Source organism: Lepidochelys kempii, chromosome 6, assembly GCF_965140285.1.
Source record: "Lepidochelys kempii isolate rLepKem1 chromosome 6, rLepKem1.hap1, whole genome shotgun sequence".
Taxonomy (NCBI): Eukaryota; Metazoa; Chordata; order Testudines; family Cheloniidae; genus Lepidochelys; species Lepidochelys kempii.
This window is the reverse complement of record NC_136385.1, coordinates 19,200,139-19,214,606: the sequence shown is the minus strand read 5'-3', so window position 1 is coordinate 19,214,606 and position 14,468 is coordinate 19,200,139. Positions and strand designations below refer to the sequence as shown.

Genomic DNA, 14,468 nt, shown 5'->3' with positions numbered 1-14,468 from the left:
CACACACACACACCCCCACTGTCCAGCGCCCACCGCACATCCCCACTACCTCAATTGCCCAGTGCCCCACACAGATCCCCAACTATCCAACGCCCCAACACACACAGACCTCCTCTGCCCCACAGTGCCCAGCACTCCCCAAAACTTCCCACTGTTCAGCAGCCCCCACTCCCTCACTGCCCAGCATCCCCGAACACACCCCCGCAGAGACCCACTCTCCCTTACCCTGCCCCCCGGCCACCTCACCAGCACCGCTGGGAGGTGACTTTGTCTGCCAGGCTGAGCTGACAGCGTGGCCAGGGCCATTTGGGGATTGCTCTGGCCTCTTGGGAATGGTGCGATTAGCCAGGATGAAGAAGGAGCAAGAGCAGGAGCGAGGCCTGCCCAGGCCGGGCTTCCTCAGGACCTATTTGCCTGGCAGGACTTCCTGCGTAGGTCTGCTGAGCTCTTCCCCTGCCACAGGGGCTGCTTTGCCTTCCCTGTTGGCAGGAGCGCTCCAGCAGCGCTGTGTGGGGCCATCTCCCACTCAGGCAACCCCGCCCTCTGCTGGGGCCTGGGAGTGTCAAACTTTAAATTTTTAGGCGCAACTGAGGCAGTTGCCATCTTTGTCTAATTGGAAATACAGCCCAGTTAACAGAAAGGTGTTAACTCCTCCTACGTACATCTTCTAAAGTTCTGCTCCATTTGTGCTGAATTGTAACATGATCAATCTGGTTCTCTGTTCTGTGATCTGATCACCTCCATCTCTGCTACCTTTTGAAATTATAGAACGTAACTCCCCTGTACCTATATTTTTACCTGCTTTAACCTCTCAGTAACTTCCATTTCCTTTTCTTGGGGTAGGTCTACACAGGAATGGAAGCCTGGGTTAGTGGGACTGGAGTCACCTGACCTGTGTCTGGAAACACTGAGCTTCTGCAGTTTAACCCTAGGTTAAGAATTTTCTGACCTGTGCTTGAACCTAGGACTCTGGTGCCCGCACTGCAGTGCACAGACCCCAGTCAAAGTAACCCTACCCCAGAGTGTCTAGCGCCCGCTCCCCCTTCCAGTGTGGACACTCTAGCTCTACAAATGTGTTGCACTGTGGGAAAACTCTACTGCAGAGCAATGAAGTTTATCCCCAGGGCTTGAGGTGCAGTGTGCTCCACCATCCCGCCACAGCCCAGGAGGCAGGGATAAGGGATCCCCGGGACTCTGTGAGGAAGTTTAGAGGCTGGCTCCCACTCACTGCTCTCACAGTACACGCTGCCTGGACACCTCTGCACACACAGCCCCAGGGAGGGCAGGGGGAGCCCATGAGAAAGGGACTGTGAGGCTGTCTTGCAAAGGGGGAAGGAGCGGCAGGGCTCTCAGCTCAGCATGGCTGGGGGAGGGATGACCCCCAACATCCTGGCAGCTACAGGCACGAACTTTATTTCTCCCAGTGGATGCTCCACCACACCTGCAACGGGGCCCACCCTGGCATGCAATGGGTGACCAGCCACAGGGCACGGAACTGCTATGGCTGGAGGGTGCTGAGCACCCCCCTATTTTTTTTTCTGTGGGTGCTTCAGCCCCGGAGCATCCATGGAGCCAATACCGATGCTGGCAGCTGCCTCCCATCAGTCAGCATTGCTCCCTGCTTCGGACAAGCTCTGCAGAGCAACGAGGAGGAGCCATAGACAGAGTTACCACAGCAGGAGGCTATGGGGAAGTTTTGGGGCTGGCTCCCACTCACTGCCCTGACAGTGAACAATGCCCAGGCACCCTGCACACACAGCCCAGGGAGTGCAGGGAGGCCAGAGAGTGGAGTGGGGACGAAGCTGCTGCCCTATTGGGATGGGGAACAGCTGGGTGTTAGGGATCATCCTCCCCGGGCCGTGCTGAGCTGGGAGCTCTGCCCTCCCTGGGGCTGTTTGTGCAGGGGCACCTGGGCAGCATGAACCAAAATCTGGCTGTGCTCTTGGGACCAGGAAGCAGCTCTCTTTGCAAAAAGCTTATCATAGAATATCAGGGTTGGAAGGGACCTCTGGAGCTCATCTAGTTCAACCCCCTGCTCAAAGCAGGACCGATCCCCAATTAAATCATCCTAGTCAGGGCTTTGTCAAGCCTGACCTTAAAAACTTCTAAGGAAGGAGATTCCACCACCCTCTTAGGTAATGCATTCCAGTCTTTCACCACCCTCCTAGTGAAAAAGTTTTTCCTAATATCCAACCGAAACCTCCCCCACTGCAACTTGAGACCATTACTCCCTGTTCTGTCATCCGCTACCACTGAGAATAGTCTAGATCCATGCTCTTTGGAACCACCTTTCAGGTAGTTGAAAGCAGCTATCAAATCTCCCCTCATTCTTCTCTTCTGTAGACTAAACAATCCAAGTTCCCTCTGCCTCTCCTCATAAGTCATGTATTCCAGTCCCCTAATCATTTTTGTTGCCCTCCGCTGGACTCTCTCCAATTTTTCCACATCCTTCTTGTAGTGTGGGGCCCAAAACTGGACACAGTACTCCAGATGAGGCCTCACCAATGTCGAATAGAGGGGAATTTTCATGTCCCTCGATCTGCTGGCAATGCCTCTACTTATACATCCCGAAATGCCATTGGCCTTCTTGGCTACAAGGGCACACTGTTGACTCATATCCATCTTCTCGTCCACTGTAACCCCTAGGTCCTTTTCTGCAGAACTCCTGCCAAGCCATTCGGTCCCTAGTCTGTAGCGGTGCATGGGATTCTTCCTTCCTAATTGCAGGACTCTGCACTTGTCCTTGTTGAACCTCATCAGATTTCTTTTGGCCCAATCCTCCAATTTGTCTAGGTCCCTCTGTATCCTATCCCTACCCTCCAGAGTATCTACCTCTCCTCCCAGTTTAGTGTCATCTGCAAACTTGCTGAGGGTGCAATCCACACCATCCTCCTCATCATTAATGAAGATATTGAACAAAACCGGCCCGAGGACCGACCCTTGGGGCACTCTGCTTGATACCGGCTGCCAACTAGACATGGAGCCATTGATCACTACCTGTTGAGCCCGACAATCTAGCCAACTTTCTATCCACCTTATAGTCCATTCATTCCAGCCCATACTTCTTTAACTTGCTGGCAAGAATACTGTGGGAGACCATGTCAAAAGCTTTGCTAAAGTCAAGGAACAACACGTCCACTGCTTTCCCCTCATCCACAGAGCCAGTTATCTCATCATAGAAGGCAATTAGATTAGTCAGGCATGACTTGCCCTTGGTGAATCCATGCTGACTGTTCCTGATCACTTTCCTCTCCTCTAAGTGCTTCAGAATTGATTCCTTGAGGATCTGCTCCATGATTTTTCCAGGGACTGAGGTGAGGCTGACTGACCTGTAGTTCCCAGGATCCTCCTTCTTCCCTTTTAAAAAGATGGGCACTACATTAGCCTTTTTCCAGTCGTCCGGGACCTCCCCCAATCGCCATGAGTTTTCAAAGATAATGGCCAATGCCTCTGCAATCACATCCACCAACTCCTTTAGCACTCTCGGATGCAGCGCATCCGGCCCCATGGACTTGTGCTCGTCCAGCTTTTCTAAATAGTCCCAAACCACTTCTTTCTCCACTGAGGGCTGGTCACCTCCTCCCCATGCTGTGCTGCCCAGTGCAGTAGTCTGGGAGCTGACCTTGTTCGTGAAGACAGAGGCAAAAAAAGCATTGAGTACACTAGCTTTTTCCACATCCTCTGTCACTAGGTTGCCTCCCTCATTCAGTAAGGGGCCCACACCTCCCTTCACTTTCTTCTTGTTGCTAACATACCTGAAGAAACCCTTCTTGTTACTCTTAACATCTCTTGCTAGCTGGAACTCTAGGTGTTATTTCGCCTTTCTGATTTCACTCCTGCATGCCCAAGCAATATTTTTATACTCTTCCCTGGTCATTTGTCCAATCTTCCACTTCTTGTAAGCTTCTTTTTTGTGTTGAAGATCAGCAAGGATTTCACTGTGAAGCCAAGCTGGTCGCCTGCCATATTTACTATTCTTTCTACACATCGGGATGGTTTGTCCCTGTAACCTCAATAAGGATTCTTTAAAATACAGCCAGCTCTCCTGGACTCCTTTCCTCCTCACGTTATTCTCCCAGGGGATCCAGCCATTCAGTTCACGGAGGGAGTCAAAGTCTGCTTTTCTGAAGTCCAGGGTCTGTTTTCTGCTGCTCTCCTTTCTTCCCTGTGTTAGGATCCTGAACTCGACCATCTCATGGTCATTGCCTCCCAGGTTCCCATCCACTTTAGTTTCCCCTACTAATTCTTCCTGGTTTCTGAGCAGCAGGTCAAGAAGAGCTCTGCCCCTACTTGGTTCCTCCAGCACTTGCACCAGGAAATTCTCTCCTACACTTTCCAAAAACTTCCTGGATTGTCGGTGCACCGCTGTATTGCTCTCCCAGCAAATATCAGGGTGACTGAAGTCTCCCATGAGAACCAGGGCCTACGATCTAGTAACTTCCGTGAGTTGCCAGAAGAAAGCCTCGTCCACCTCATCCCCCTGGTCCGGTGGTCTATAGCAGACTCCCACCACGACTTCACCCTTGTTGCTCACACTTCTAAACTTAATCCAGAGACACTCAGGTTTTTCTGCAGTTTCATACTGGAGCTCTGAGCAGTCATACTGCTCCCTTATATACAGTGCAACTCCCCCACCTTTTCTGCCCTGCCTGTCCTTCCTGAACAGTTTATATCCATCCATGACAGTACTCCAGTCATGTGAGTTATCCCACCAAATCTCTGTTATTCCAGTCACATCATAATTCCTCCAGTGTGCCAGGACTTCCAGTTCTTACTGCTTGTTTCCCAGGCTTCTTGCATTTGTGTACAGGCACTTGAGATAATTTGCTGTTTGTCCTGCTTTCTTAGTATGAGGCAGGAGCCCTCCCCTCTCGCACTCTCCTGCTCGTGCTTCCTCCCGGTATCCCACATCCCCACTTACCTCAGGGCTTTGGTCTCCTTCCCCTGGTGAACCTAGTTTAAAGCCCTCCTCACTAGGTTAGCCAGCCTGCTGGCAAAGATGCTCTTCCCTCTCTTCGTTAGGTCAAGCCCATCTCTGCCTAGCACTCCTCCTTCTTGGAATACCATCCCATGGTCAAAGAATCCAAAGCCTTATCTCCGACACCACGTGCATAGCCATTCGTTAACAATTTACCATGTATTAATTATTAACTCAGGCCTTGTCTTCACTACCAAGTTTTGTCACCAAAAACTGCCTTTTGGCGACAAAACAGCAAGAGCGTACACACTGCAATGGGACTTTTGTCATGAAAAATGCCCAGTTTTGGCAACAAAAAACTTCCATCCCTACGAGAGACTTTTTTTCTTTTTCCCTCCCTTTACTGTCGACAAACATCCAGTGTACACACCATGCCTGGATTTTTTGCTTTTATTGGCCTCCAGGAAGTGTCCCACAATCCCCATGATACCGCTTTGGTCAGCAATTTGAACTCCACTGCCCTGCTGCCAGGTTAACAATAATCCACCCCTCCCCCTTGGCAAGCCCTGCGAATTTTAAATCCCATTTCCTGCTTGCTGGCTCACCATGGAGAGGTCTCCTGGCATCTTCCCAGGTGAGCAAGACTGGCTATCGCACCAAACACACTCCCACTTGGACCACTGCAGAGCTGTTGGATCTGATCAATATATGGGGAGAGGAGTTTGTTCAGTCACAGTTGCAACTGACCCATAGGAATCGGGACACATATGGGCACATTTCTTGAGGCTTGTGTGAAAAGGGCTACGATCGGGATGCGCTATCGTGCAGAGCGAAGATAAAGGAGCCGAGTCAGGTGTATCATAAGGCGAGGGAGGCAAACCATCGCTCCGATGCTGCACCTAAGACCTGCCATTTCTATAAGGAGCTGAATGCTATCCTCGGTGGTGACCCCACCTCCATTTCCGAGAGCCCTGTGGATACGTCAGAGGGCACGGGGGAAGCGGAAAGAGAACCTAACGCAGAGGCTGAAATTATTGATGAAAAGGTTGAGCTAGAAGAGGATGTGGAGCTCCCAGCAGCATTGCCCAGTGGGGCAGGCAGCCAGGGACTGCTCTCCACACCTGAAGTGCATAGCAAGCAGGAAGCAGGAGATGAGACACAGGGGGTAAGTGGCTGTTGCTTGTGGCATGCTGAGGCGGGTGTAGGGAATTGAAAATCGGGAGGCAGGCTGTGTTTCTGTGAGCTGGACATTGCCCTGTGTAGCTAATCGGTATGCCAAGCAGGGTGTTGATGGACATCAAGATCTCCATGGAATCCTCCATAGAGATGCTCTGGAAAGTTTCCCAGAGGTACTTGTTAATCCTCTGCCACAGGTTCCATGGCAGTGCAGCCTTGTTCCTTCTTCCACCATAGGAAACTGTCCCATGTCATTCATCCATCACTTGTGTAGGGACCAAAGCGGCACATAACTGAGCAGCATATAGACCAGGGCGAAAGTCGCAAACATGCAGTCGTTGTACCCTGGTTTCCCTGCTTACCCACAGCAGTGAGATGTCTGCTAGAAGGGTGCCCGCCTGTGGAAAAGTGTGGGATAATTTTAGAATGAGTTCCCTGCAAAGTTGAACTGCAAGCCATGATTGTGTCTTTTGTCCATTCGCACATCCCCACTCCCTCCAATCCCAACACTCACCATGATTTGGGTGCTTGCAGAGATGTGTGCCTGGCTAGAGTCAGTGAGAAAATGATTGCTACTACTTGCAAAAGGTGCTTGTTTCAATCGTTTGCTGGAATGTAAGAATCCCTCTTCTGTGCGTTGTCCACAGCAGCTGAGACTTTGAGAAACACACTAAGCACCCTTGCTGACCATCTGTGGCAGATAAGAAAGAGGCCAAGACGCAGCAAAGAAGATATATTCAGAGAGGTGCTGCAGCGCTCTGTCACAGACACAAGTAAATGAAAGGAGGGCTGGGAAGCTGAAAAGCAGGACAGAAAAGGGAATAAAGCATTTGCTAGGGAAGCGACTGAGTGGATGATAAAAGTGATGGAGGATCAGACAGAGATGCTCAAGTCTTGAATAAAACTTCAGAGTGAACAGATCTGGGGTCGACCTCCAATGCAGCATGTGCACATGCACAATTCTTTGTCAAGCAACCCCCCTCCCCCACGCCCACACATTCCTTTTCACTTTGTGGTGCTCCTCAGTTTCCTCATCACTCCACCTCCTCTCACAGCTTGGACAATGATAGCTGTGTTCTACAAAATCGCATAGCAATCAATTCAGTCGCAGGTACAGGCTTCTAAAGCATTTTCTTGCATGGATATCTGGCCCCAAAATTTTGTATGGGATGCACCAGGGAAGCAACTCCAAAGCAGATATGTGTTACTGCCCCTCATTGTCAAAGTGGTTCCTCAAAGCCTCTCTGATGTTAATAGCAGCCCTCTGGCCTCCTCGGATAGCCCTGGCATCTGGCAGATCAAACTCTGCAGCCAAGCGCTCTGCCTCAGAGCTCCACATGTGAGCAAACATTTCACCCTTAGATTCACACAGATTATGCAAAGTGCAGCACACGGCTATGACCATGGGAATATTATCCTCAGTAAGGTCTAGCCTGCCATAGAGACACCTCCAGCACGCCTTCAATCTGCCAAAGGAACATTTGACTACCATGCAGCACCTGCTCAGCCTGTTGTTAAAACAGTCCTTGCTGCTGTCCAGCTGCCCTGTGTAAGGTTTCATGAGCCAGAGCTGTAAGAGGTAAACTGGGTCTCCCAGGATTACTATGGGCATTTCCACATCCCGCACTGTGATCTTGTGGTCTGGAAAGAAAGTCTCCACTTGCAGCTTTCTGTACAGGCCACTGTTCCTGAAGATGCATGTGTCATGCACCTTTCCAGATCACTTGCACTGATGTCTGTGAAACGCCCACGGTGATCCACAAGCACTTGCAACACCACCGAGAAGTATCCCTTCTTATTGATGTACTCTGATGCAAGGTGGTCTGGCACTAAAATTGGAATATGTGTGCCATCTATCGCACCGCCACAGTTAGGAAAACCCATCTCTGCAAAGCCATCCACTATTTCATGCACATTTCCCAGAGTCACAATCTTCCATAGTAGGATGCGACTTATTGCCCTACACACTTGGAGTAATACATCCCCAAAGTGGACTTTCCCACTCCAAACTGATTTGCGACTGAGCAGTAGCAGTCTGGATTCGCCAGCTTCTACACAGTGATTGCCACACACTTCTCTACCAGAAAGGCAGCTCTCATTCTGGTCACCTTGTGCTGCAGGTCATGGGCCAGCTCAGAACATAGCTCCAGGAAGGTTGCTTTTGCATCCTAAAGTTCTGTACCCACTGGTCGTCATCCCACACCTGCAAGACAATGCGATCCGACCAATCAGTGCTGGTTTTGCTAGCCCAAAAGCGACGGTCTACCCTATGCAGTTGCTCTGTGAAAGCAAAAAGCACTGATAAATTATATCATGCAGAATGTCGGGAGCCTGCAAGGCTTCCTCTGTCAGTAACTTCGTGATTAACTGTGCTGCCATGTGCGAGGTCTTCATGACACTTAATGGCGCATAGCAGAGAAGTGTGGGATCCATCCTTTCCCACTGAAGATGGTGGAGCGCACTGCAAAGATTGACAGTTGGAAAAATGGCGGAAAAGGAGATGCACCACACTCCGTTCCTCCTTCCCACAACACCTACTGACAGATGGTGTCACCAGGCACTGTGGGATACATACCCACAGTGCATTGCTAACACTGTCGATGATGGTGCCCCGAATGTGGACACGATCTGTCAACAGAGGGAGTGAGTGTAAACACACTTTGGCAACTTTGCTTTTGTCAATTTTTTCATGTCGACATTAGTTTCATCGACAAAACTTGGTAGTGTAGACAAGCCTATAGGATTTTTTTTAAAATAATTAAGATCAGAGTTTTCAGATATCTACAACATTCCAAAAGAATTATGCTGCCATTAACACCTATGTAAACTTTGTTTGAAAAGTAATCATGCAAATGTCATCAGCTAGGCTTATCCACATGTTTTTGCTCCAGTATGCATTCACTGAAGCCTGCAAATGACTACACATGGGAGCCCTCTGCATGCATAACTGTTTGCAGGATCAGTATCTAAGAGAGAGTAAATAGCATGAAAGCAGCTTCTTAAAGCAACACAAATCAAAATAAAGTCACAGATCTATTTCTTTCAACTTTGGATTGCTGTACTTTACCCATAAAATCACTACAGCAGAAAGATCAAAGCGTTTTTTCACTTTGTTCACTGTGTGGACTTGATAGCAGTTTAAAGCCTGATCTTGAGTTTATTAAGACCTCACTGCAACCTAATCAGCAGTCTGCACTCTTTAAAAAAAGATTCATAGTCATATAACCTCCTCAGAACTCTAGGAAGAGGACAGATTATTAACACTTATCTAAAAAAGCAGCCTAAATGCTTTACAATAGAAAAACACCATGTCAAGGTTCCTTCCCCACTCTGAACTCTGGGGTACAGATGTGGGGACCCGCATGAAAGACCCTCGAAGCTTATTCTTACCAGCTTAGGTTCAAACTTCCCCAAGGCACAGATTTCTTTTTTGCCTTGGGATCACTGCCACCACCAAGTGATTTAACAAACAATCAGCGAAAGGACCACTTAGAGTCCTATTACCCCAAAATATTCCCCCAAGCCTACACCCCCTTTCCTGGGGAAGACTTGAGCATATGTCCTCACCAATTAGTTACAAAGTGAGTACAGACCCAAATCCCTGGGTCTTAGAACAATGGGAAAAAATCAGTCAGTTCTTAAAAAGAAGGATTTTATTTAAAGAGAAAAAGGTAAAAGAATCATCTCTTGTATAAGTAGGGGCATAGTGAGCAGATCGAGGGACGTGATCATTCCCCTCTATTCGACATTGGTGAGGCCTCATCTGGAGTACTGTGTCCAGTTTTGGGCCCCACACTACAAGAAGGATGTGGATAAATTGGAGAGAGTCCAGCGAAGGGCAACAAAAATGATTAGAGGTCTAGAACACATGACTTATGAGGAGAGGCTGAGGGAGCTGGGATTGTTTAGTCTGCAGAAGAGAAGAATGAGGGGGGATTTGATAGCTGCTTTCAACTACCTGAAAGGGGGTTCCAAAGAGGATGGCTCTAGACTGTTCTCAATGGTAGCAGATGACAGAACGAGGAGTAATGGTCTCAAGTTGCAGTGGGGGAGGTTTAGATTGGATATTAGGAAAAACTTTTTCACTAAGAGGGTGGTGAAACACTGGAATGCGTTACCTAGGGAGGTGGTAGAATCTCCTTCCTTAGAGGTTTTTAAGGTCAGGCTTGACAAAGCCCTGGCTGGGATGATTTAACTGGGAATTGGTCCTGCTTCGAGCAGGGGGTTGGACTAGATGACCTTCTGGGGTCCCTTCCAACCCTGATATTCTATGATTCTATGATCTCTGTAAACTTAGGCTGGTAGTCAACCTTACAGAGTAGCAGAAAATTCAAAGAGCACAGAGGAACCCCCTCTAGCCTTAGTTTCAAAGTTACAACAAAACAGGGATAAATCTCCCTCTAGCAAAGGGAAAATTCACAAGTTGAGAAAACAAAGATAAACTAACACACCTTGCCTGGCTGTTACTTACAAGTTTGAAATATGAGAGACTTGTTCAGAAAGATTTGGAGAACATGGATTGATGTCCGGTCCCTCTTAGTCCCAAGAGCGAATGACCACAGAAACAAAGAAGCCAAAACAAAGCCTCTTCCCTGCCCCCACCCCGCCAGTTTTGAAAGTATCTTTTGTCCCCATTGGTTCCTTTGGTCAGGTGCCAACCAAGTTACTTGAGCTTCTTAACCCCTTACAGGTAAGGAGGAATTTTAGGCTACCCTTATGGTTATGACACACCAATACAAATGAAGACAGATCCTGCATTAAGATCTGCTAATGCAGAATCCCTCAGCCATCTTTACCTCTCTGCTCTGACTCTGTCTCCCACCCGTCTCGCCCCAGTCCCAGCCCCCGCCCCCTGCAGCCAGCCGAGAAGCTGCCAGCCTACCCAACCTGTCTCCCCCTACCGCCAAGTCAAGAAGCTGCTGGCCTGCCCAGGCTATCTCCCCCCAGCCCCCTGCAGCCAGCCTCTGTCCCTGCTAGATCCAGCCCAGCTCCCTCTTCCCTGGAAAAAGGCACACCGGCCTACAGTCAGAGACATGCTGGGAACTGCAGCCATCACATTCTGAAAACAGCTGAACCAGCTTCCAGCAAACAGATGATTGGCCAGATGGGGAGAGCTGATTGATTTAGTCACAGAAACCCCTTCTAAAACTACTGGGCCCTAAATCCAGAGAGTGCCTCTTGACGACAGCAGGGCTCCAGAGGTGGGAAATGCTTTTAGGAGCACACCAATGCGAACTTGCATTTGAGTCAGGGCTGTCTCCTAGGGGGGTAGATACATTGTCCAGGCTGTCCTGGTGTAAAGCAAGCAGGAAACATCACGTGTTTGATACGCTTTACCTAAGTACTGTGCTCAGATAACAGTAAGAGTAGAATCTAGAAGTTCATCTTGTAGGCAGCCTTAGCTATTGTGACAAAGTCAGGCCGGACGGCTGCAAGATGGTGGGGAAGGCAGAGGTGTAAGACCTAGAATGTTAAAGGCCCTCTTCTCTATAAGGTGATAAGGGCTTACATCAGGTCTATTAGGAACACATGGAGTCAGTTAAGGGCTGCCTGAGACCTTTTAAAACCAGGAGGGAGAGGGAGACGGAAAAAGAGACAAGCCACTACCAGGCTAGTGGCAGCGGGGAGAAAGCTTTGCCAGGACGGGAGGCTGCGCTCCTCCCCATAGGGGAAGCAGACAAGCCTAAGTGCCTTCTAGGGGAAGAACCGACACCCTGGGGCAGACTACAGGGCAACACCCAGCCCCAGCAAGGAGGCAGGGGGAGCTATCACCCTTTGTTTTTGTGTTTATGGGACTATTCCCTTCTGTTTGGTGGAGGATCATGCTACAGGCCTACCCTGAGGCCTACTCAGGAAACAGCCAAAGAAGCACAGAAGGGGAAAGAACAAAAACTGCCCAGAGTGGGGTGGGGCTGATTTACACCAGGCCCACCATCGCCTGGTGGGGAAGTGCTTGACCTGGCGAGACAAAGGAGATGCCTTGCCACACTATTCCCCAAGCCACAGAAGAACCTTTCTTGGGAGAGGTACAGAGAACTCTTGGTAGATAACTGTTACTCACTGCATAGTAGTCATTCCAGGAGGACTTATGCCAGTGTGGTTGGAGAAGTGGAAAACAGGACATATTGGTATAATTAAGATTATACCTGGGCTCTGGCTATTGGGCCGTGCTGCCCTGTAGCAAAGGGCTGCTACATACTCTGGCTATTGGGCCACACTGGTTGTGTGACATAGACTCTGGCTATTAGACCATGCTATCCTGTAGTGAAAGGTTACTGAACTCTAGCTGTTCAGCCATGCTGCCGTGGAGATGGGGGCAAGTGCCTTTGCCCTAGGCCTTGGACTGTGGCCAAATGTTACTTACTTCAGTCTCTGTAATTTGCAGTTCGGGTGTTTCAATCCCTCACACAGCAGCCGCACTCCGGAATCTCCCAGTTCGTTACCCCCCAGGATCAGCTCTGTCAGGCTCCGGCTGGTTGTGAGAACATCTGCAAGATCCCCACAGGCAGCGGCTGTGACACGGCACGAGTCCAACCTGCAGGAGAGAGAACGCAGAAAAGGGGCATCACGGTGTGACCGGGCTCGTCACAGCTGGTCTGACAGATGGCCCCACCCACAAGCCCCTCTCTCTGACCAATCAGCATCCAGGAGGATACAGACTCCGTCCCAAGCTCCACCCCTTGTCCAGTGAGAGACCAGCAGTGGGTGGGACTTCCTGTCTAAATTCCACCCCTTGCCTTTTACCCTTCACCAATCAACAGGAAGAATGATCAAACCTCTGCCACTGACCAATGAGGAATAAGGTTTGGGGTAAGAGTTCCTTCAGAAGCCCCGCCCCCTCACCCTTTCCACTGACCAACCAGAATTCAGAATGAGTAAAAAGTTGTCCTTTAAGTCCTTCCCACTCAGGTCTGGACCAGTCAGGCTGGACTTGGCACTGATCAGCCCCGGGATGGTGCGACCCAATTGGAGCAGCCCCATCGCTCCAGGGAGGCTGTAGGGGGAGCCCCCCCCCCAGGCAGCTGGGCCAGGCTCAGAGCAGGAGGAGCTGGGAGATCCTGACCCTCCGCGCCCCCGGCACTAGCTCTGCTGCTCCCTTGGAGAACACAGACGCCTCCTGTCTCTGCCCCCAGCTCTGAGCCTCAGGCCTGGGGAGGGGAGGCAGCTGCGAGGCCCAGCACTGGCAGCGTCACACCCACCTTCCTCTGAGACCAGGGACCGAAGCGGGGGAGACAAAGAGGAGAAGATCCCCCTGGCAGGGGGTTTCCCAGGGTTTGGGGAAGGAAGAGTCCCTGAAAGGAGGGCGACTGTGTGACCCTGTTATAGGGTTGCCAGGTGTCTAGTTTTTTACTAGAAAGTCCAGTTGAAAGGGGACCTGTACAGCGTCAGATGTACTGACCGGACACAAAAAGTCCAGTTACTGCAGGTGCTGGGGAGGGTGGAGGGAGGTGACGGGTTGTCAACCCACGCCAAGCCCTGCTCATTCAAGGCCTCCTCCTCCATTCATCTTGTGGGCAGGCAGGCTCCGCATCATGGGCTGCAGCTCCTGTCCCAGCCCTGGGAGCACAGGGAGCCAAGCTCGTGGTTGGGGAGTGGGGAGGGATGAGGAGGTGGAGAGGATTGAGTGATGAGGAAGGGGGAGGGGGAAGAGCAGCCAGCAATGGCGGGGAGGCTGGGAGAGGAGTGAGCGGAGTGGCCTCCAGGGAAGAGGTGGAGCAAGGGGAGGATCCACCACTCCTGCTGTACTATCTGTTTGTCGGAAAATAGAAAATTGGCAACCCCACCCTGCTGGTAGGGCTTGTTCCAGAGTCTCTGGGGGGTTTATAAAAACAGAAGTTTTGCTGGTTTCTGTAACTCACCTGCAGTCTGGGCTCCCGATGGAGCTGCCAGCCAGCTGACTGGGTAACCATGGCAGCAGGCCGGCTATGACCATGTGCATCTCAGGGACCACCCCCAAGCAGGGCTGTCTTTGTCCTCCTTCAAGGCCTCACAGCGAGCCCCCTGGACACCCAAGCATGAGCCCTCCCCACCCCAAAAGCTGCTAAATCTTACACACATCAAGACACTCCTCCCACCAGAACTGTCACCTGCACGGCCTCCTTCATCCCCTCATTTGCCTTAAAAATATTGTTACTCTGCCAAATAGAGAAGGGAACCCCAAAATTTGGGAGAGAAAAAAGCCCCTGAATTTGTACAAGGGAGAGAAGCCCCCATGCCTTGGGGAGCCCCCAGGTTCATAGAACCCCAAGATATTTTGGAGGCAGGAAGAGAGGAGTCTGCAATAGGGGTGGTGGGAGAGATTCTAAGATTGGGTTGAATAAGGGGAGGAAAAAACCAAAAGGTGTATGTGGGAATCTTAGGGGATGAACACTAA

At 50.4% G+C, this 14,468-nt stretch overlaps 1 protein-coding gene across 1 annotated transcript in view; it reads right to left on the bottom strand.

Moving 5' to 3' along the window:
• The window catches only part of LOC140912507 (NACHT, LRR and PYD domains-containing protein 12), a 284,723-nt gene that overhangs the window by 156,913 nt on the left and 113,342 nt on the right, over positions 1–14,468 (bottom strand). Inside the window, exon 7 of the mRNA XM_073346992.2 lies at positions 12,459–12,629. Within this exon, the coding sequence (XP_073203093.2) occupies positions 12,459–12,629 (171 nt within the window). The remainder of the gene's footprint in view (positions 1–12,458; positions 12,630–14,468) is intronic.